The sequence below is a fragment of the Motacilla alba genome, chromosome 4 (assembly GCF_015832195.1).
Source record: "Motacilla alba alba isolate MOTALB_02 chromosome 4, Motacilla_alba_V1.0_pri, whole genome shotgun sequence".
Taxonomy (NCBI): Eukaryota; Metazoa; Chordata; class Aves; order Passeriformes; family Motacillidae; genus Motacilla; species Motacilla alba.
The window spans coordinates 46386003-46408557 of NC_052019.1; the positions used below are offsets into that span (position 1 = coordinate 46386003).

At 38.5% G+C, this 22555-nt stretch overlaps 1 protein-coding gene across 6 annotated transcripts in view; it reads left to right on the top strand.

The window, feature by feature from the left end:
• Window positions 1-22555, top strand: part of COL25A1 (collagen type XXV alpha 1 chain) — a 298274-nt gene that overhangs the window by 212574 nt on the left and 63145 nt on the right. For all 6 annotated transcript variants that reach the window (XM_038136317.1, XM_038136318.1, XM_038136316.1 and 3 more), the window contains 3 exons: window positions 10873-10899; window positions 13355-13399; window positions 22119-22172. In XM_038136317.1, coding sequence (XP_037992245.1) covers window positions 10873-10899; window positions 13355-13399; window positions 22119-22172 — 126 coding nt within the window. The remainder of the gene's footprint in view (window positions 1-10872; window positions 10900-13354; window positions 13400-22118; window positions 22173-22555) is intronic.

The window sequence follows — 22555 nt, forward strand, 5'->3', positions numbered from 1 at the left end:
CTCAGGGCATGTGGTTTTGATTCCTGAGTGCTTCTGAGAAGGAGGATTATCAGTAAAAATCAGCTCAACAATCAATGCAGATATGATTGCTATCTGAATTTGTGAAGATTTAAACAGGTGTGATGATATTTTACCTTGACAAATGGCAAAATATTTTCAATTGACAAAATCCAATATCTTTAGAAAGAAAAAAAAAAAAGATTCTGAGACTTGGAACTATCTGCTGTGATCAGGTAGTTGAAGTCCTGTACTTTTTCATTTTGCAGTAAAGATTTATTAATTTTACAACCAAAGCCTCCCAAAAGTACTGCCTCATGTTTTAGCATCCTTCGGGGCTCTTTTTTACTCTGTTCTTTTGGTTTCTGAGTGCCTGTGAAGAATAGATACAATAGGTAAGAACAAAACTTTTTGGTTTGTTTTCATGTATTTGGAATATTCTCCAATTTGACCTCTGGACAGAACTCAATCAGGTTCTGCAAAAGTGTCCTTCTATTCAACACCAGATCTGCAGAGTCACAGGATCCTTGATGGCTTTTAATCCGTCACCTTTTATTCCCCATGTTCACAGTATTCCCACTGCTCTAACGTAATCATCTGTGTGTAAGAACTAAAAAAATGCTACTACTGTGTTTCTCTAAATGCAGATATGTTTAGATAGGAAGAAAAGGTGTTTAAAAATCAAATCAGCAAGCTTGAGTTGGAGAAAGATCCCAGATTACATGAATTTCCAGCTCCAAATGTCTGCTTCAAAAGTCAGTCTGACGGTTTAAATGTTAGGTTATGTATAGATCAAGTAAAGAGCATCAGAGTGTCAGGGAGGTAATTAGTTTCTTTTTATTCTTCTTGGTGCTTCTGACATACTCTTTATTCTAGTACAGATTTGCAGACTTCTCTTCCCTGTGGAAAATGTTACAATTATTCAGGGACTTTTCAGCTGTTTCTGACAACTTCCGTCATGCATTTCATGTATTTCCATATTGGAAATTCAGATACTGCTCCAGGAATAGCTGATTTCCCAACAGGTATGTTATAAGATTGAATTGCTACAAAAAATAGTATATTATGTGGTGGGGAGCACAGGCCTTTTCCTGCCTGGGTTTCTTTTTGTGCATTTTTCACCTATTATCTTTTCAAAGTAAAGGAAAATGTGGATCTCTGCCCAGAGGAGCTTCTATGTTATTTCTGCAGGAATTCTTTTGTAAGGACTTGCTTTTGTTTCACACCAAGAGTCTCCAGTCTGAGTTAGATTCCTGTTTTTCTTCTTGATGAAATTGAAACTCTCAATTCAATGAGTTCCAAAAAGTACTATCAGTCCTAGTCTCCCAAAAGTGCATATGTTGGAGTGTGCTGTGGTTTCCTGCTTGCCCGCCTGTCCAACGTCCTTTCCATTAAGAAGCAAGTACTGTGGCATATATTCTGACTCTTCCTTCAAGATAGAGGTGGGATGCTGCCAAGAAGAGCACTAAATGCTGGAAGAGAATCCATACAGTTTGGGTGACATGCTGAAGGTTGTGGAAGATGAAGGCTATTTATGGCCTGTAGGGTCACACTCTCTGAGGCTTTAAATCCCATGGTGCTGTTCAAGTTAAGGATAGCAGCAAGCCTGACCTCTGCATTATAGTATTGGGGACAGAACATTTTTCTCTTTCAGAAGCATTTTTTACACCTGTATTTGGTAGCATGCCTTGGTATTTCTAGATGAATGTGCGTGGTATTGATAGAGCTGACAATTTTAGTGTGAACCTCTGAACCAACAATGGCATAGCTTGCAATTACTTAGTTTTCTATTTTCTCCCAAAAGAAGGAGAATAAATTTCTTGAAAATTACAGGATATGGCAACAGAAATAGGTAGCAGTGTTTTCCAGCTTGTTCCTCAGGATGTACCTGGAACCTGTGACACACACTGAGTAATGAGTGACCTGCTGTATGCATCAATACTTACAGGTAACCAGGGCAACCAGGAAGCCTCAGCTGAAATGGAAAGAGCAGATTTATTTCATCACCTCGCTGACAACACCAAGCAGTGGAGACGCACAGAGACCCAGCTCTGTTAGGCTCAGTTTATCCTAGTGAAAAGAGACACACAGGGATACAGGCTCCCTTGGGCTCAGCTCATCCTGGTGCACAGCAGGGGTGCGGTGGGGCTGCTGCTGGCCCCTGTATATCAAAGGTTTCCTGCAGGAGCAGTTTATCACGAGGCTGTGCTTCTATGCTCACTCCTTCTCCCAGCAGAAAGAGGGCTCAAGCATGTCTGTGACAGTGTGTTGACTCCACACAGGAATTCTGCTTCTCAAAACAGGCAGAGGATGAACAACAGTGGACATAATAACTGGAGTTTCCCCACACCAAAATTTTTAGTGTTCCCAGCTGCAAGGTCACTTGGAGTGAAATTATTTCCTCCTTAAAAAAATCTTGTGGGCTTAACCCTTTCCTCCCAACACCTGCAATAATGTGTACCTTGATTTACAGAAAGTTGAAATTATTTTAATGCATTTGGAATTCTGGGAATGTTCATGTTCTTCTTTCAATGAAACTGGAAATCTAGTGACTCTAGTGAAAAGATGGCAATTTGCTGCAACTGTGAATCGGCTGCCATGTTTTTCTTCGTATTTAATGAAGTTCTGTGCTAGTAAATAAAAAATGAAATGATGTTTCAGGGTGTTTTGGGAGAGGGCAGTAATAACTTTTCTCCCTCTCAGGCAGAAGAGTTTTGCTTGGACCATATACTGACACTGACAGTGTTTGAGTTCTCTGACATGAGTTCTGCTTTGGCTCAAGAGAGTTCATCTTTGAGACAGGGAATGGCCTTTCTTTTTCCCTATTTCCATTGTAAAAAAAGAAGTGTGGGTTATGGCATGGTGGTGGGACAATTTAGGATGTGGGAGATTATGTTGTTTCTTACAGGAGTCTCTCTTAAAAATCATTCCAGGTTGTTTTAGTGCCAGCATGCTTCTTTTGCTGGTCTGTCCTTGCAGTTGAGATGCTTGGGAGAATTCTTGGGAAGACTTTGTTTTTTGACACTGTATGTTGCTGCGGAAGAGTATGTTTGCTTTTTGAGCCAAGAAATTTCAGTTTCTTTTTAGGTGAGATGGAGGTTTAGGTTATAAAGATGTGACTGCATGCCTCTTTAATGTTAGAAGAGAATGAAAGAATGACTTGTTGAAATTTTTGTCTGGTTTCCATGACATTGGAAGCCCTGCAGATGTACTTTCTTCAAGAGTTGAAGGTATCATTCCTTTGTGCAGAAAGGATTAAGATAATTCAGGGGAAGGCCAAGGAGTGGGGTGACCAAAGGGATTATGTTTTGAAATATTATGTGGAACTAGAAAAATATGTGCTACTCAAGAGAGAAGGGCAGTAGTTTCCATAGCTTTTCAACCTTTTCAGTTCAAGTTGTGTCCTGCCTCTCATAATTCATCCTGCTTTCCCTGCCATTTGCCTGCTATTCTTGATGATAAGAACTTAAGTACCATGCAAGAGTTTTTCCAGTTTATTTTGTCATTTTCAGAGTGAATGATAGATGGCTTTGTGATTCCTTTCTACCCAAGTGTTAGAATTTCTGGTTGCAGACTATTCATGAGAAATTAGAATCAGTGATGGAAAATATTGGCTGACACTGGCAGATGGACATGTTCAGATTCATAAACTGCAGTGGGATAGAAGGTGTGCATGGGATGGTTTTGTTCCTAATTTCCATTTAGGAGAATTTTTTTTGTGTGCTTTTATGTGTAAAGTATTTTAAACTAGTTCATATTAATAAGAATCTGGACTATTAAAATATGCTATGTTTTCAGCTCCTTTTTCCAGGAGTAAATTTAAACATATTTAGTGTACAACCACATTTGTTAGTGAAAGAAAACCTCAGTGTATTATTTTCTTCCCCAAAATGGGCCTTAAAGACATATAAGTAATTTTGCACATGTTTTGCATGAAAACACTCCAGAATAACCAGAGAACTCAGGTAAAGGTGTCTCTTTGCAAAAGAAATCTATACTATGATTATTAACCCATATGCAAAATCCCTCTGCTTTAAGATACATTGTTTTCCAAAGTAGCATTTTTGTGCTTATACAGACTTGCTGGGCATCTGTTCAAGAAAGTAAAATGTAATGTTATTGCTTTCACTGGTTGTTCAGAAAAAGGAGAATGTTCTTCCAAAGGATACAGCCATATTTGTGAAAGACAGTGGAAAAGTGTAACCTTGCAGTTAAGTCTGTAGAATGCCACATCTTTAATATGAATTAATACTGTTTTTCATCTCAGGTTAAAATGAATTCTCAGGGACCAGGCAGAATTGTCTGGGAAGTTCTGCTGGTTTCAATCCAGCCTTTCAGGCCAATCGTCAAGGCCAGAATCTCAGCTGCTGGGAATCTTCATAGCTCCTCTGGGAAGCTACTAATTGTGATTTTGTTTTCAATGGCCAGAGTTCTATAGGCGCCTTCATTGTTTTATTCTGGTAGCATGTTCATAGTAAATTTTATAAGGTGCTGTTCTTAAGCTGTTTAGCTGCAAAAGTTTATGAGAACTAGCAGATGAAATGGAAATTCTCAGCCTGTGCCTTTCACTGCAACTATTCTTTTTTTTTTCACCAGTACAGTTGCACTGGGCTGAACTTGCTGGAGATCTCAGGGAAAATGGTCAGGCATTTTGTAACCTCTGCACTTTGGTGATGGCTGCCACAACAGTGACTAGAACAATGAAGATAAGAAGCTCTTCTTGAGCACTAATTAACTGCAGCACTTTTCATCAATTAAGGCAGATAGCGTGGGAGGGGTTCACTCCTTTTAAAGAAGTTATAAGAGATTTTTCATCATAGTTAATCTCTTTTCTTAACTGATCGTTCTTATATCTAGGTTATACATCAATATTACAGCATTGAACATTTCAGTTCTAGCATTCTAGAAACTGTAATCTTTATGAAACACTCCTCAACCATGCAGGTACATATTTGCAGAGTTTTACACAAAGGAAATGGGATCCAGATACAGGCTCCACTGAAATGCAGATTAATGCTTTCTATGAAACATGTGCTTTCTCTTCGTGTATATTTGCTAGTTCAGGTTTCCATTTTCAGCTCTTTATGCCATTGGACTGGTAAGAAATTGGTTTGTGGGGAAAAGGAAGGGATCATCCCCCTCTACTTGGTGCTGGTGAGGCCACACCCAGAGTGCTGTGTCCAGTTCTGGGCCAGTCACTGCAGGAAGGACATTGAGGCACTGTAGAGTGTTCAGAGAAGAGCAGTGGGGCTGCTGAAGGGTCTGGAGCACAGGTCCTGTGAGGAGCAGCTGAAGGAACTGGGGAGGGATGTTTTGTCTGGAGAAAAGGAGGCTCATTGGGGGACCTTCTTGTCTTCAGCTACCTGAAAAGGAGGCTGCAGCCAGGTGGGGTTTGATCTCTTCTCCCATGTAACAAATGATAAGACAAGAGGAAAGTGCCTCAAGTTGCGTTAGTGGAGGTTTAGATTGGCTATTATGAAAAATTTCTTCATGGAAGGAGTTGTCAAGCATTGGACCAGGCTGCACAAGGAAGTGGTTGAATCACCACCCCTGGAGTTGTTTAGGATGTGTTGTATTGCACTAAATAGTTATTTAGTTGTTTGATTTGCATAGATGTGGTGGTCAGGGACATGGCTTAGTGGTGGACTTGGTAGTGTCAGGTTAACAGTTGGGCTCAATGATCTCAAACATATTTTCCAATCGAAACAATTCCATGATTCTGTTCTAAGTGTTTAATGATTCTTACAGGCAGCAAAGGGAAAATCTCTGTTCTCAGGAACAGTCCTGGAACTTCTTTTGTTTCTTAAAATTACAGACACAATACTTCCCAGAGGTCTTCAGGTTACAAAGAGCTTTTACTTTCGTAGAAGGTATGGAAGTAAAAAGAAATTCTTCTGGTTGTTTTGTTGCTCTTCAGTTGTGTTTTTTGGGGTTTTCTTGTTTGCAAGGTTTGGAATAAGAGAGGTTTTGTATGACAGTGTATTGCACCATTGTGACCTATTTTGCTGTATAACTTATTCAGTGTACAAAAACATTCATGTTTTCATTATGTTTTTGTTAGGCATTTTCATTTGGTGTTTGTGCTCATTGTCCATGAACTCGAACACCTTGTAAAACAAATCATTATTCTGCCCCAGACCTGCAAATTGAAAATGCCCCAACTTTTTAATTCATGCATTGCTTCAAGCATTAAGCGATAGAGTCCCTAGAAATTCAGTGCAAAAGGTTGCTAATGTATCACACCCTGAATTACTCTCTGTCCCTTTGAATCTACAGCTTTAACCTTTACAGGAAGGAATTTTCTTATTTTGCAGATTGCTAAAACACAGGGAAAATACAATTGTAACATTAGAAAGAAGGTGTAGTAAGAATGCTGGACCCCAAACTTTGTTTTACTACACTTAGGTAAATCTTTTCAGTTTGGTTTGATTTTAGGCGGGGTGAGGGTGGGTTGAGTTTTGTGTGCTTGTTGGTGGGGTTTTTTGTTAGGTTTTGTTGTATTTTGTTTAGTGGGGTTTTTTTTGTTTTAATTTATTCTGAATAGTTACTTGTTAAGGACCGACTGAAATGTCCAATTTCATTCAACCATTTCTATAATGCAAGGACTTGACATGCTATAAGTGTTTAGATATTATTATTATTAATTCTCCTTCTCCAGAGAAACATGGGGGGCAGTTGAATTTCTTTGGAGCAACACCCCTCGTTTTTCATCCTCCTACTGTGGGGTTATTCGAACGAGAACCTAATTCAGTGAAGACCTGCAGTAAGTTGTCACAGCTGCCTAGCTAGTTTATTCAGTTGGACATGATGGCAAAGGGCTCTTCTGAAATGTTCATGATAGCTGAAAGAGCAAGAACTATATTTTAGTTTCATTATATTTAGTTATCTTCCTATTCTGGGCTATTCAAGACTTCTTGCAACCAAAATATTCAGCCTTCTCAATTGAAGTTCCTCTCTGAATATGTGTCAATTTGAGGAAAAGTGGCATAATCCTAGAAAACGCTGAGCAGTCATTTCATCTGAACAGTTTTCACAAAGTTTCTTTGGAATTCTTGAAGCCTAAATGCTCTTTATAAAAAGAGCTTTTTGACATCAATTGCCAGTGGTTTAGGAGTTGATTTTAAGCATCCCTTTGTGGAAAGTCTGGCAGCTTTCAATGATGCAGGCAAAAGTCAAATATCTGCTATCAATACAATCTGTCATTGATCAATGACAGATATCATATATATGTATATGTAGTTAGGAGGTGAAAGAATTCTGTACTTCTGGGATTGTTTTGCTGTTTTGATCAGCCAATGGTTTTAAAGGGCTGTGTGATTCTGTTTTGCCTCCTTTATACACCAGATTTGTTGGTGGCAGAGGGGCAGTATGTCACATGTGCTGTAGATGGAGCCTGCGGCTGGTGGAGATTTCAGCGGGTTCTGTGTGTGTGTGGGGTCAGTGCAGAGCTGAGGCTTTGGGCTTGAGGGCAGTGAGGTGGGGACCTGTGGCAGCAGCTCTGCACTGCCTGCCAGGACCCAGGGGCAGAATATCAGTCCAGGGGGGAGCTTAGCTGAGCCTGCATTTGCAAAACATGCCTTTGGATGTGCTGGAGCAAACAACAGGGCTAGGATATTGCTGCAGCTGTTAAGGAGCACAGAACAGCTGAAGAAGAACAGAGAAAAACATCAAAACAAAGCATCCTGAGGAATTGGTTGGAAACTTTCACATATTTCTTGCCTTCTGCTTCTGTCTCCAGACCTACATAGAGATTTTGATTGCTGGCCTTACTGTCTGCTCATCAAGTGGGTACCACAGGATACTCCCCAGTTCAGTAGAATAAAACGGGGGGGGAGGGGGAATCCACATGTTCATGCGTAATTTTCTACATAGATTGCTGTCACTTATTCCTCTAGAAATAAACCAAAGCACCTTGTTGGTTTGGGGTTTTTGGTTTGTATTTATTTTTTGGTTTGGTTGGTTTGGTTTTCTGTTTTGTTTTGGTTTTTTGTTTTAAAATTTTTAAGTTTGTTTTTCTCTACCATACTTTATTTATTTGCTTGTTTGCATCTCTCCAGTGTCATTCTGTGCCTTGTTCAGAGATTTTAGGTAATTGTAGAAAAATAAGCACCATTCTTAGGTGTTCTACAGGCTTTTTTGTTTGGTTTTGTTTTTTAAAGTTTTCTGTTAGTAACCTAATTTCACATTTTCTGTTAAATGGTTGCTGGCTTATGTGAGGGCAGGACAAGAGCTGTCAGTGAATGAGCTGTTAATTTTCCATTGACTTTGAGCTTCTTTCCCAATGCTAGAGAGCTGTGCTTTAAAAAAAATTGGTTCCCTTTGGGTATGTTTTGCAGTCGAAACATTCTAAGGATAAAAAGGACTCGTTATCCTATCTAAATTGCGAAATGTATCAAGTTAGGTAAGCTTTTATTTGAATTGGTTTTTTTTTTTTGAGACAATACCATACATTTTCTGAAGGTGGCTGTGCTGTTGGGGCTGTTCATGTCATCAAGAGGCTCAGTGGCTGTGAAACACCAGGGCTACTTCCAGTGTGAGTAAAGGCTTAAGTATCAGAAATGGAAAACTTCTAGTTGCACAAGACATTTATTGATAAGTATCTGCTGCATCTTTTCTCTGAATGATTAATTTTAAAGTCACCATAAGGGCAAGACTATGCTACTGTGTAAATATTTTCATATTCAGTAGCTCATCTGGAGAAGCTGGAATGATGTCTGGGATGAAGAGGAAATTCTGGGAAAAAAATATTTTCTGCAATGTCTTAAATTATATCCATCCCTGACAGGCTGACAGCTGCAAGCACCAGGCAGAAAGTCCTCCACAGAGAGTACATTTAACAGGTTGCTTTGGGGGCTAATATTAGTAAGTGAATTATCATTTTTCCTTCATATGGTAGTATTGTATTAAGGGCTCCCAAATGGTAATTTAATATAGCTGAGGGTCTTTAGAAGGTTTTAATAGCTTCTTAAGTATCTAGAAACTGATATATCCATCCCTTGGACATAAAAATAGCTGGTATGAGCTATGATGGAGGTCTTCAGTTGTTCTTGGCCTACTGATGGAGGGATTTTTCCCAAGACCTGAAATAACCCTGAAATGTAGCAGGTTAGTTTGCAACAGGTCAACAGACAACTGATGCCCAGGATGTAGACATTTGGAACCTGTTTTGATAACATTGCTGGAGGGAAAGCATTAGTTTGAGCATTAATTTTTTGGTGTTCTTAAAATGCTAGACTTGTGTCTTTCTTACAAAAGAAAAGGATGGTGTCAGGCACTCAAAGAAAGGGAAGAGCACTGTTTGTGGACTTGTTGTTCTATTTATGGTTCCTTGCCCAGCAGATCACTCACTTTCAAGCACTTACTGAAAAGAAGACTTGATTTAAACAGCAGTTTTTGTGAAACACTGTGAGCTGGGGACATTTTTCTCCATCTGAAAAAGCAGATACTCACTATATTCATTGGTCTGATCATCACCAGTGCTGAGTGCTTAGGTACTTCTGCTTTCTTTTGAAGGCAAAGGAGTAAAGGTGGGTTTCCTTTATCAGAATCTGTATCTGCAGTCTAAGGGAGATGCTCACAATACTTTTCTTCTGTTAAAACAGTCAGGCAAAACTTTCAAGAAGCAACATCGATCTATGCTTTTGCAAGGTTTGATACCAAACCTTAGACATACCAATCCACATTTAAAACTGCAAGGCTTTCATCCACATCAGTGGATGCAGCACTCAGAATTACCACCAGTGGAGCTTTTCCTTGTTAGCAGTTTAAAGTTGCATCAAAGCAATGTTCCAACAAGTCCTGCATCTGCCAACAGTGGAGGATTCTGCCTAACTTCACACTCTTTTAAGAATAAAATCAGTGTCACATTTTGAGGCAGAAATCCTTTTGTTTTCCTGAATAACTTCAGTTCCAGTATCAATCAGTTCTTCTTTTATTCTTTCTCACATCAGAAGGATTTGAATTCCCCAGCTGGGTTTTGCACTCTGACGGACTATGAATTCTCTTTGCTTGGTGCGCCACCAGCACCCACAGTTTGCACCAGTGCCCATAGTAAGAACCTGGGGACAAACCTGCATAGAACTGTGGTGGACGTGGTCTGGGTGTTACCAAAACAGATTGCCAAAGTGTCCTAGATGTGGCTGGTTGATCTACTTTCTATCTGTTTCCCCTCTCCACTATGGCCACCTGGGTACTTTGGAGACACCAGATGAGAGATGGGTCCTCTTAATATCAACAAGGCTTTGACTCCTGTATGACATGAAGGAAAGTTAAGCTTTCCTGAGCTGAGCTATCTCTTCCTGCCCTCTCAGGTCATGGGGACAAAATGGTTGTTCTTTGCTTCCCAAGAACATGATTTCTGAAGTTAAAGATTTTTCTCTTAACTTGCAAATAATGGCACACATGACAAGTTGGGTATAAGATGGTCATGTGTGCTGATTCTTAGAAGGTGAGAAGATTTTGAGGTTTATGCTTCTCTCTGTTGCAAAAACGCTTGTTTGTGTAAACGTTGTTTTTATGCTGACAAGCTGATGTATTACTGTGGACACACAACTGGCTATTGGCTGATATAAGAGAGAAAAACCCCTCATCTTAATGCTGGGAGATTTGTCAGAAGAAACAGATGGCTTGGAAGAGAAAAGGTTAGAAGGGAGAAAATTTGAGTATTCTGGGTAGTAGTTAGATCAGTTCCAAAAGTGAAGAGGAAACATTCATTGTGCCTTTTGAACATAAACTCTTACTTTTCTTTGATTTATAAAACATCAGCTGGTTTCAGTCCAGTATCAGAGTGCTTACACAATAAGACAGTCTTAATTAGTCATTTCAGTTTAAATTGGCTGGAGTTTTGATGTTAATTGAATTGTTTTCCCTTTGCAGGGACCTCAGGGACCTCCAGGACAAAAGGTATAGTATAAACAACAATGCTGTGAAAGTGATTATTCCTCCCGTGCCAAATTGCAAGCAGAAAAGGTGAATGGAATACGCTACTGTACACTGCATTGAATCAATTAGCTTAGGTTCTGAATTTTGTTTTTGCAAAATGGAGCCATATAATGTGAGACACGAGATTTCTCATTTCCCCCATCATAAGGAGTTTAAGAAATGCAGAGCAGACTGTTTTCAATCTGTCTGCTTAACTTTCAGGTGAAAAGGTCACTATAATTTTCTCATTCATAGACTGGTAGGATTAGGAAGCCAAAGTTAAAACGCGGTGAAAGGTGGGGAGATAAAGTTTCTGATTAAATGCATGTCTCTACTCAAGTAGATCAGTGCCATATGACTAAAGAATTGACCAGCAGAAACAAAGGACGTAGGTGTTGCTGATAAACAGTGCTTGGTCGGTGGTGTTCAGGTGGTCTGCCGGTGTCTTCCTGTTCCTTCGGTAACCTGAGACCTGACTTCCTGGGAATGCCCTCAGCGTTATTTACTCTCATTAAAGCTGACTGCCTCAGTTTGATTGAGTGAGTTTAGGATTTATGGAATTACGCCATTAAAACAGTCCTCAGAATATCAGCAGTAACAGCTAGTGAGTGGTACTTTGGCGGCATCTGACTCACATACCACCAAGGTGAGTAATTTTCTAGCTGATTTCAAAAAATTGAAAAGTTGTATGAAAGATATTAAATAAAACAGCTATAATTTGTATAAAGAAAAAAAAACTAAAAAAGAGGAAGGAATACGTAGTATTGATGTGTCAGAAGGATGCCTGCTTTCCTTCTTCTGAGATAATGTTGTTTAGAGTGAAGCATCTGTTAAAACGAAACTTTTTTGACAAAAGAAAGAAAAACCTGTGATATGTAAAAACATAATCCCAAAGTACACAAATTGGTGGAATTTTGGCAGCTGTGGGCTGTATAGAATTTGCAGGCTGAAGGAGAGGACTACCCTTTGTGTTTTGCATTGCAGGAATTCGTTGCTCATGTCTAAGTTGCTGTTGCAAAGCTATACCCTAACAATTGTGGAGGAGGATATTTTGCATGTACAACATCAGCAAAACCCATGTGCTGATGAACTTTTGAATATCTGATAAACATTTACTTACCAGGGTAGAATCAGCTTCATTTGACACTTTCTAACATCCTGTGTTTCGTAAGAAAAATAATCAGCTGCCACTGAGAGGAGGAACTGTTACACATAGGATAGTTTATTGAGACTGATGGTTTAATGGCCTCCTGAGCTTTGCCTTCTGATTTTCTGGAAAAATTATACAGAGGTGTGAAAATGTTCACTCAGGCCCCTTTGCAGTAGCTTAAAGCTCCATGACCAGGCATCCAGTAAAAAGAGACAACAAGGATGCCAAAGTGGAAGCTCTGGGAGAAAGGGGAGAGGACTGTGAGTCAAGGAGATATGCTGGGATCAGTATATTAATTCTTACTGATTCAAAGCTCTGTTACTAGCTCTTGGAGGGTACTTGAGACCCTCATGAGTTGGTTCCTTTTCCCGTTCCACAGGATTTCCCAACTCTATTAATTGACAAATATCTGCATCCATTTTGAACGCGTTTCCTTTGGGTGTTAGTGATAATTTTAGTGACACCTCTAAGCAAAATAGAGGGGGAATTGCCATGCCACAATTCTTTCAGTTCCCTTGCTGAGGAGCCCCATCTTTATAAAATAAGAGGAGAGTGCTGTACAAGCAGATGCAGCTTTCCTGCTTTCCTCATGTTTTGTGTTTTCACTGAACTTCCCTAGCAAGTTGCACAAGGTCCTTCAAAAAACTTATCCATCACATAGAAACTTACAGTATGAGAGCTTTGTAAAAAAGATCTCTCCAATGTTATGTCATTGTTAATTTTTTTGTCCTTCTTTGTCACTTGTGTTTGGCCTGTATTGGCCTTTTAACTCTGATTGCACTAATATTGGTGCAGTTTCAAAGTGTATCTGTAATTTGTACTGTCAGACTGAATCACTGCATATTATCTCTTAAAAGCCTTGAGATTGATTGGTGCCACAAGTTACTGAGCTTGAATGGTCCCTCTAGAAGCATTAATAGTTTTGTTCAGGTGCTGTATTCAATTGCATGGGATCAGTCTCAAAACTTACTGAGAGCATTAAATGGAATAGCATTTCAATTCTTACATTTCTTGTGAAGCATCCACAACATCACAAAACATGAGCTTGAAGCTTGTTTCTGGAAAAGGTCATACAGTCTTTAAAATGTACAACATGAGAATATGTCTAATTAGTATAAAATCTCAACTGAAAGGAGAGCTCAGCTTGGAAAAAAAAAAGAATTCTTGAAAAATTTATTGCAGTTCCAATAAGCAAACATTCACCATTATTTCTAAATACTGTATTATGAGATGAAAGGTTTCATGACCTGTTTAATTTGCTAAACACTGGCGTCTGTTTCCCTCCAGGGTTCTGTTGGAGTGCCTGGTGTTCCAGGGAGAGATGGACAAGTGGTGAGTTCTCTGACTTTTTCAGCACTGCCATTATTCATGTAGTGGATTAAAGCAATATTGGGCTGGTTCACATGGGTAATATGCAACCTTATATCCAGAACTGTGGTTTCAAACTGGCTTCATGGAAAAGACCATGTATAATATAGCATAATGTGCTTTGTGCTCTGAAGAATTTTTTTTTCTACTTTTACCTGAACAAGCAGCAAATGTAATTAGGCTGAAAGTCTGGTGTTCAAATTTGGTGATGATTGATAGGTTGTAGAAAGAAATGCATATTATTAGTGTGTTACTTGAGTCAGCATGTTTACAAAAAAAGGGTTTTTTACTTTTTGTTTACTGAGTCCCATAATGCAAACACATTTATACTGGGTATTGATATGATGCCAATATATTGTTAATGCAACCAATAAATAGAGAAATAAAAATAAATGGGAGTGCAACTGGAAGATAATTTGAAATTGAATTTTGAGGATGAAAACACAGAGGAATAAATCAAACAAATATTTTTGAACACAACCAAGAGGAAATGCTAATTTAGGCAAGTCATTGTCAGAGTTCAGAATGGCCCTCCATAAGGAGAGGTCACAATAAAGCAGCAGAGCTGTGTTACAGCATTGCTAAGGTTTCTTGGCAAGTCTGGGTGATGAAGTTTAAATATTATACCTCCTTGACTATAAAGAGTATTATCCATCTGTTGTTCTCACAAGCCCTTTCATTCCTAGTGAACTTCAAAAGCACTGGCAAGGGATGCCAGAAGGAAAATGTATGATATATATGTTCACCAGGTTCAAGCAGCAGCAGATGGTAGTGTATAAGGGCTGTATTAGACAATCCTCTCTTCTTCTAGGAATTCACCCTAGGAAAAATTGTTGTTTCGAATAAGTTATTTTTAGTTCTTCTTTACTAAAAAAAAAAAAAAAAAAGTATTGTTTCTGATAGCATAATACATAGCAATACATAGTATTAGACCTGTGTTTTCAGAGTGGTTATAAGAAATAATGCAATAATCATTTATTTCCCTTTGTGATAGTGATAGGAATTTATTTTAAACTATTCAGAGTATTACAATTAACATGAAACAACAAAATAAAAATATTTATAATTAACTCTTTATTTATTTATTTAATACTAGAATTTATAAGAAAATTATATGAAACAAATTTGCATTAAGTCCTCAGATTTTTTTCCTTCATATTTTATAACTGCATTCAATTGCAACAGGAATGGTAGACATTGGTAGAATGCTTACCAGCTGATATGCTGTTGCTGTACATAATTCAAGTGATTTTTGTGGCATGACTGAATGCCAGTGAAAATTTACTTTGTACAAGCAGATGCTAAATATCTGTAGGAATATTTAAGAAGACTGGATAAGTGAGTTTGGAAACTGCTTTGGATAGAACAGAACTGATGATTCATATTTTATTCAAAAACTTTATTTTTAATAGTAATCATGCAAACTCCAGCCAGAAAAATCCACTCTAATGAGCAGAAAAATATTGATATTAATGAAATGTGTCAAATGTGTGATTCATGTGTCATTTTGGGAGACAGGGAATTTTTTAAGCTCTTTGGCAAGGTTGTTGCATGTCTGTTTTTAGGAGACCACATAGACTTATCTGCTGTCATGTTTCAGGGGGCATAAAAGAAATGTGCAGTTGAACATTATGGGAAGATGAAAACACATCTTTAAATGTTGATTATTAATTTTAAATTGTGCTTTAAAAAAATTCCAAAATTTTCAATTTATAGGTGTCTATTTATTTGATTTACTTCAACATTCATCACATCTATAACTTCGCAGACATTTTAAAATTATTACCACTTTATTAAAGATGTCAGTGTGTTTTTAGTGTAGCTGGACTGCTTTACTTTTGACCTTTAAAAAAACCAAAACTGAATTACTTAAGTGAAACATAGGTACCAGGACAAAAGCTACACAGATAAAAATAAATTGCTGTTGCATTCTTTAGTTTGATTTCTCGACTGTTGGTTGATACGAACTGGAAACCACTTTCTTATTTGCAAAAAATAAATTATTTTCATGTAATACTAGGCAGATGAAAGTTGAATGTTGCTATCTCTTTTAATAAATAGATTTAAAAATTCTGTTAGCTTGGAAACAGTGGTGGAAATGAAATTTAAACTGACGCAGTGTTTGTCTAACGTTAGAAAATATAATGCAGCCTAGCAATCCCATGTTAATATTTTGCTATCAGAAGGTCAGTTCTTCCAATTCCTATGAAAAAACAGATTCTCAGTGCAGTGCAACCCACAAGATGTTGATGAGGACCAGAGTGGTGATTTTAAGAGTTGGACTGTACTGTGAGCCAGCTGCTGGCACTTCTGGCTTTACTCATTCAGATTCACAGTGACTTGCAGAATAGTTGGGTTCAACTTGAATGTGTGATGCGAGTCATCCCCTTTTTAGAAGTTATGTAGTTAAAGGACTTTACAAAAGCCTTACTGTCTTGGTTGCCTTTTGGTCAGTGAGCTTGCTCTGTCAGACAGCAGCATGTGCAGTGCACTAAGTTCCAAGTTAATATTTTTCCTTGGCTTAAAAGGCAGTGAGTGTTAAGCACATGCGTAAAATTAAGTGTGTGAATGCTTTTCTCATTTGGACAATGAAGTATTTTTCAGCCTATGAATGTCAGCAGTGAATTAGCTTTGCTCTGTCCTCAAGCAGTTGAACAAAACAGAGTTAGGTCATCTCCATCATCTACGTGCCTCTGTAATTTTCCTTTTTCTTTCTTTTCTCCTCTTCTTTAATTGAAGTACTGAGTTACAGGAGATGATTGACAAGTCTGACCATAGGTCTGGGAATGAGATCATAAATTCTGAGTGCACTTAGAACAGTCTTTTAATCCCTTAACATATGAACCCCTTGTCTCAGACAGTCTCTAGATATTAGAGTAAGTGTAATTTTACACAACCCACATGTTTTTGCAGGACTGTTAACTAGTAGATTTTTCTTGTATTCAGAGTAGCAAAATCACTGCCATAAAACCTTCACACATTAGGCCAAATCCAGTGAAACATTACAGGTAGTCTTGCAGGGACATTTACAGTCTTCATTTGTTCCTACATTTGAGAAACTGCAGCATGTTTATCTGGAGAACAGTAACTGGAAAGGAGCTGCCTAATAATACCTGCAGCTGGAGAGAGTGTTGGTTTTGGGATGGACCAAAACCTGCTGAAATAAGGAATCTTTCTGAGTGCTCCTTTTCCTTGTGCTATCCTCAGGTTTCTTTCTATCCCTATGCAATGGCAGATAAAATCCCCTTTCTCTATCCCTGGCAGAAGCTCCTCAGTCACTTAAAAAGTACAAAAAAGCATTAGTTCTGCATGGAGCTAGGAGGTTGCAGGGATCTAAGGATATCATATCCGTACGTTAATCATGATGAAATGGCCACAGAGGGCTTCTTGGAAAGTTAAACTCTGCAAGTATAGAATATATACTCTGGTATTTGTTAAGTGGTGCTGATTTGATAAGGGCTGTCAATGACTGCAGCAGCACACAAAGAGAAAAACAGAGATTCATTAAGTTTAGGTGGTTTTGGCCTGAAGGAACCCAGTTTCTGGAGTTTGTGCAAATAACTCTCTTTGTTATAAATAAGAGTTTGTCTGGAGTGCATGAACCCCTCACTCTAAACTTCCATAAATCGCTTTTTCTTGATCTTTTGGTGGGTTTTTTACATGTATTTCCTTATTACTGTGTACAGTGCTGTGTAGAAACACATTTTGAAGGTGGCAGCATAAAATTTCTTCAGCAAAATGAGGAAGGGTATGCACGTACTAACATTTTTTCAAAAAAAGGGAGGAAGCATCATAAATGTAATTCACAAATTCTGAGACAGGTTTGCAGGCCAGCAGAGTCTTGTTGAAGAGCCTTTCCACTTTATTTCAGTTGGTGAGTGGGTCAGGAGAGATTTCCAGTCCTTAAACAAACAATTTTAAGTTACTTTTGAGGGGCACAAAAAGCCAGTTGAAAGGAATTGAATTCAGCCCTGGTTTGAAATGGAAATCACAGTAACATATCTGAAAAAACTCTTTTTCACCCTCTGTTCTCATCTATGCATTTTAGAGTAAAATTAGACTGGATTAGGTTTGGGGCCTCTTGTGTTTCCTTATCCTTAAATTGATTACATTCTAGTGACTGAAAAATATAGCAATACTGACAGCCTTTCTTTCAGGGTGAGGTGGATATCAACCAGCTGGTGTAGAGGGTTATGCATCTCACCAAAACAAAACCTATTTCACACCTGCAGCCTCCAGGCTGTTTTTCTGTTGCAAACAAGAAAAGCTGGGGCCTCCAGCCATGTTATTTTTAGCTGATCAATTTTGGATATGAAGGTATATGCCTCAGGGGCAGAAAGCACTCCAGTAAGGAGAAGCATGCTTTCAACTGCCTCAACTCCTCTAATATGGACTCTGGTGGGTAATACATTTTCAGACCTGTTATGAAGTAGATTTTATGAGTTCATATTGACAGATTTTTTTCTCATATTACCAAGCAATGCTCTATACACCTGAGTACTCACCAAATTCAGATTCATTTCAGTGTAAGCATTAAGACTGCCCCCACCACAAGAGTATCTGAGGAAACTGCTACACCTACTTATTTTTTTAAATATGCCTATTTATCTTTTCCCAAATACAGGAAGGAGTTAGGGGCTTGGTCAAGTTACACGAAGGCAAGATAAAAATAACTTCATATGAAAAAGAAGTCAAGGGTTACCTAAACAGTATTTCTAATGCAATATTTTTCATGTTTACCAGTGCGGGGCATGACATCTGTGCATCTGGTAGTTTTGTTGCTGCTTTGGTACAGCAGAACCTTGATAGAGAGCATGTTCAGATAAGATGGTGCTGGTACCCCAGCATCCCACAGAGCTCTAGCTCTTTCCATCATGGTGTCAGTTCAGCCGCACATTGCTGAGGTGGCCTTTGGAAATTACAGCCCATCTCAGTGCCAGGAGGGAGAATTTTATTTTTATTTTGGTGTATCATGGTAGTTCCACACAGTGCTTGTTGCACAGGACAGCTTCTACGTTGTGGTTTAGCTGAGAAATAAGAGTGCGGAAGGGCAGAAAGGGCGAGTAACAATTGCTTTAAAGTGAGTACCGAGACACTTCACACCTCACTACAACATCTTCCCCACTGTCCATCCCTTTTAGGGAAAAGTTCCAAGGAGATGCTCTGAGGGTACCTTCGCACAATTTCTCAGGGTCTTGTATCTTTTTCTTGTGTGAGGGTGCAGTTTAGCCCTCATAAATTCCCTGACTGGGATCATGGGTTGGGTTTTACAGACACTAGAAAGTTTCAGAATGATTGCCATCACTCTCTTACTGAGCAATAATTTCTTAGGGGTTCATGGCTGGAGAAGGGTGAGCTGTGAGCTAAAGTTAGATGTACTATAGGAAAAAATTACTCTTTAAATGGGAAAAAACCACTGTCAAGGCCACTCTTGGAGTACTGTGTCCAGTTGTGGGCTCCTCACTCCAAGAAAGACGTGGACATACTGGGTAGAATCCAAGAAAGGGCCTCAAAGGTGATCTCCAGAGATGCCGTCCAAGTTCAAGCATTCTGTGATTCTATGAAAGAAAAGATAAAAATATGCTGCCTTGGTTTGAAACCTAGCTGGTGTGCAGAAGACAATTGTTCCTGCAACCTACACCTTTGCTGTCAATGCAGCTAAAGAGAGACTACAACAGCAGTCAGGAAGGACATTACCCATGGCCTGGTGAATGTAAAAAAACATGTGACATTGAGGATTTAGCTTTTTAGTGTCTTCCATTTTACCAGGTTGAAAAGCAGTCTGATTTAAATTGTTGCATTGAATGACATTGTTGAGTGTCTGGTGTTCCCTTGCATGCATCACTCCTTGAACAGCAGTGTCGTCATCTTCAGCCTCTTAAAGGTCAGCTGTTCCTTTTTGTCCATCTCAAAACACTAACTTGTGGGGCTGAAGTGTACTTATATGGCATTTTACACTCCAGATTTACTCTTATAGCATTTTGCACTCTGGTTTTAATACATGCTTTTAGAAACAAATAGATAAATAAATAAAAGTAACTAAACAGAAGAAAAATAACTAGCTATACTTCCTAACAGAAATATTTTAAATTATTTTCATGCCAAGAATCAAAATCATCTTTGGGATGAACATGTCTGAAGTGACAAAGTATCTGAGTAGGGAAGAGCTATCAATCTACTCGTCTTCAAAAGTTAACAGCTCTTGGCTTCATAACTACTTTGAGCGGAGGATTTTGTTATTTGTTGTGTGGTTTGGTTTTTCCTGTTTATTTTGGGGGGTTTATGTTAAGGCTTACTGGAATTGTAAAAATATCTGCGCATAAAGCCAGACTGCCATGCCTATAAGACATGCAGAGTGACAAAAAGAGCACAAAGCTTGTTTAGCTGTGCACTGAGAGTGTTCATCAGGGCTAGGACATAGAACATCTTATGGGCTGTACATTTTCACTTCTTTTCACTGATTCTTTGTATAGACAAGAAAATAGAGGTCTAACGTAGGAAAAGGAATATTTTCCCTGTTCTGAACATTAGAAACTGAATGATAATCACTTCAAAAACATGAAGGCACAAGGTCATTTCTGTGTTATCCTTCTAGGTTTGCCTTCAGTCTTTCTCATTCCCAGAGCTAGTTTCTGCACTTCAGATATCTCTGCCTAGTATTTCCAGTAGAGTAAGTGTAGTGCTGAGCATAGCAGAGTTGCATATAGGTGAGAAATGTGATTGCTGGTATGAATGGGGATTTACTATGATAAGGTTACAGGCTGAGGTTTTCACTTTCTTCCTAAGAAAATAATTTTTTGTTCTTTTTTTGCCATCTCCTTTTTTCTCACAGCAGTAGCCCTCTGCATCCATAGCACTGATATATAAACCTGGGAGGAAAGTGCAAGCTTGGAACTTCAACCTTTTGATTAGAGATTTAAGCCCCCGAAAGCATCAGCCAACAGCAGCTGTTTGAAAATGAAGGGGACAGAAACAAGCGTGTTAGGGGTGTGGGGATGAGGAGAAACAAGTGTATATTCATGGGTCCCTTCTGCTTCGTTTTGTCAACTGGCAATTTTCTTCCAGAGCCTTTTAGGTCAATCCTTTAGGACACTCACACCTAATCTCCAACAGCTTCAGATCCTGAGCACTCATATATCAAATGCCTGTGCCACTCTATCAGCCTCACAGCTACTGTAGTACAAAGGGGCCTTGAGAAGGGGCTGACACAAGTGACTATTTCATTCCCTCAGGGCTTAATGGTACATATTTTTTGCTCTAGCTTGGAAAATGCCTCACTAGAGTTTTGCTAGAATTTCGATGATTTTGGTTTGTTTTTTGAAACAGTCTAACTCTTGAGGAAATTAAATGTAATTAATGATTCCATTACCTAATTTAGAAATACAATGGAACTTGCTTTCACAGACAATCAGAGTTAATGCATCTATGATTAAATCTGCCTGCAGAAGTAAGAAAGAGATAAGTTCTTAACAGGAGACTTTTATGGAGGACTAGAAAATGTGTCTTGTTGTGTTTGGAAAAGCCTTTATCTTAATGCCTCTCTAACTTTTGAGTAGAGGATTGATTCATCATGTGTACTAAATTTGAACACCGTGTGAAAATTGTTCACTGAGTTTCTGATACAAATTACTGTTCCAAATTTGATTGCTATGTTAGCTATTGGATTTAACTTTTCCTCATTTTTCTACACTTAAATAGCAAAGGGCTTTTAGAAGGACCTAGCTCCAGACTTTTAAAAATCTTTCTTTGGCTGTTATTTTAATGTGCTTTGCCGTGTCAGAAGTGTGATGCAGTTCTTTATGTGAGGTTTATCAAAGGTATTTCTTGTGAAACTGAGATATACATCTGCAGAAGCATTTACATAATAAGCCATAAGCTCTAGTTGTTTTACAGTAAAGTCTAACCATTGCATTATTACATCTAAAATTAATATCTGCCATTTTCTCATAAATGTGGGATATAAACACTGAAAAATATCTTTTAGAGGGTTTATTTTGTTTGACTTGTTTTTTTTACTTGTTTGTTTCTTTTCTTTATTTTTAAAATTGAAGATGGGAAAGAAGATTGAAAATAAGTGTTATTTGCTGATTGACTCATGAAAATAATTTATGACTTCTTAAACTGCAGAAGAGTAATACACTTCCCATTGAACATACCCAAAATTTGGAGCATTAATGTAATGCTGACAGTTTTTTAATCTTTTAAAACCACTTTTCAACTGCTGGTATAAAAAATGGATAAGTGAAGTATATTTAAAAAATTGAAAAGCTCCCTGTTTTTCCAAATTCTTCCATTTCTGAAGCAGGCCTTTCTCATTTTTTTCATTATCTGTCTTCCATCTGAGACCAGAAGCACAAATGTCAGAATAAATTACAACAAGCCTTTCTTGCAGCATTTCTAAGTTGCAGAGAAGAGGAAAGCATTGGCAGTCTTGCTGGGAAGACTGTGCTTTTAAGGCTAATTGGACAGATTTTAAGAATCAGGAGTCACAGGTCTCCTTTCTGTTTAGTGTGACATCTGTGTGTTGTCACCTTTTTCAGAAGAATAATTTGTTACCTTACATGGGTTCAAGTTAATCCACCCTACCTGACAAAATAAGTCCCCATTACTGACCCATTATGAAAATGTTCATATATTTCATCATGTCTTTCTTAACTTCATCTTTCTTTTTCTTTGCCTTTAGGGTGAACCTGGTTTGCCTGGCATAGCAGGAGAGAAGGGAGAAGCAGGGCTCAAGGTCAGTATTGAAAATGAGTTAAAAACAGAAGCACAGAGTATGTGAGTGCATATGTAGATGACAGTTGTGCTTTCCAACTTGGGTTTATATTCTGAGTGGCTTTTAATGATCTGCTCCCTCCAGTGATCAGTGCTGTAAGAGGCTTTACACATCTCATCATAAAGAAGCATTTTCTTCTGCTGTGCATGTATAATTCCAGTCAGTGGCACTGATTCATAGGCATCCACTGCCAGCTGAATGCAATGTGCCTGCAAGTGTTTGGGAATTTGGGGACCTTTTTGGAAAGGCTTTGTTTATGCCCCTTACAATGTGTTTCAGGCTTCTATTCAAGAGCTGCTGCGGTCAGTTCTTCAACAAATGTCAGGGTGAAGCCTTGAGGGCTG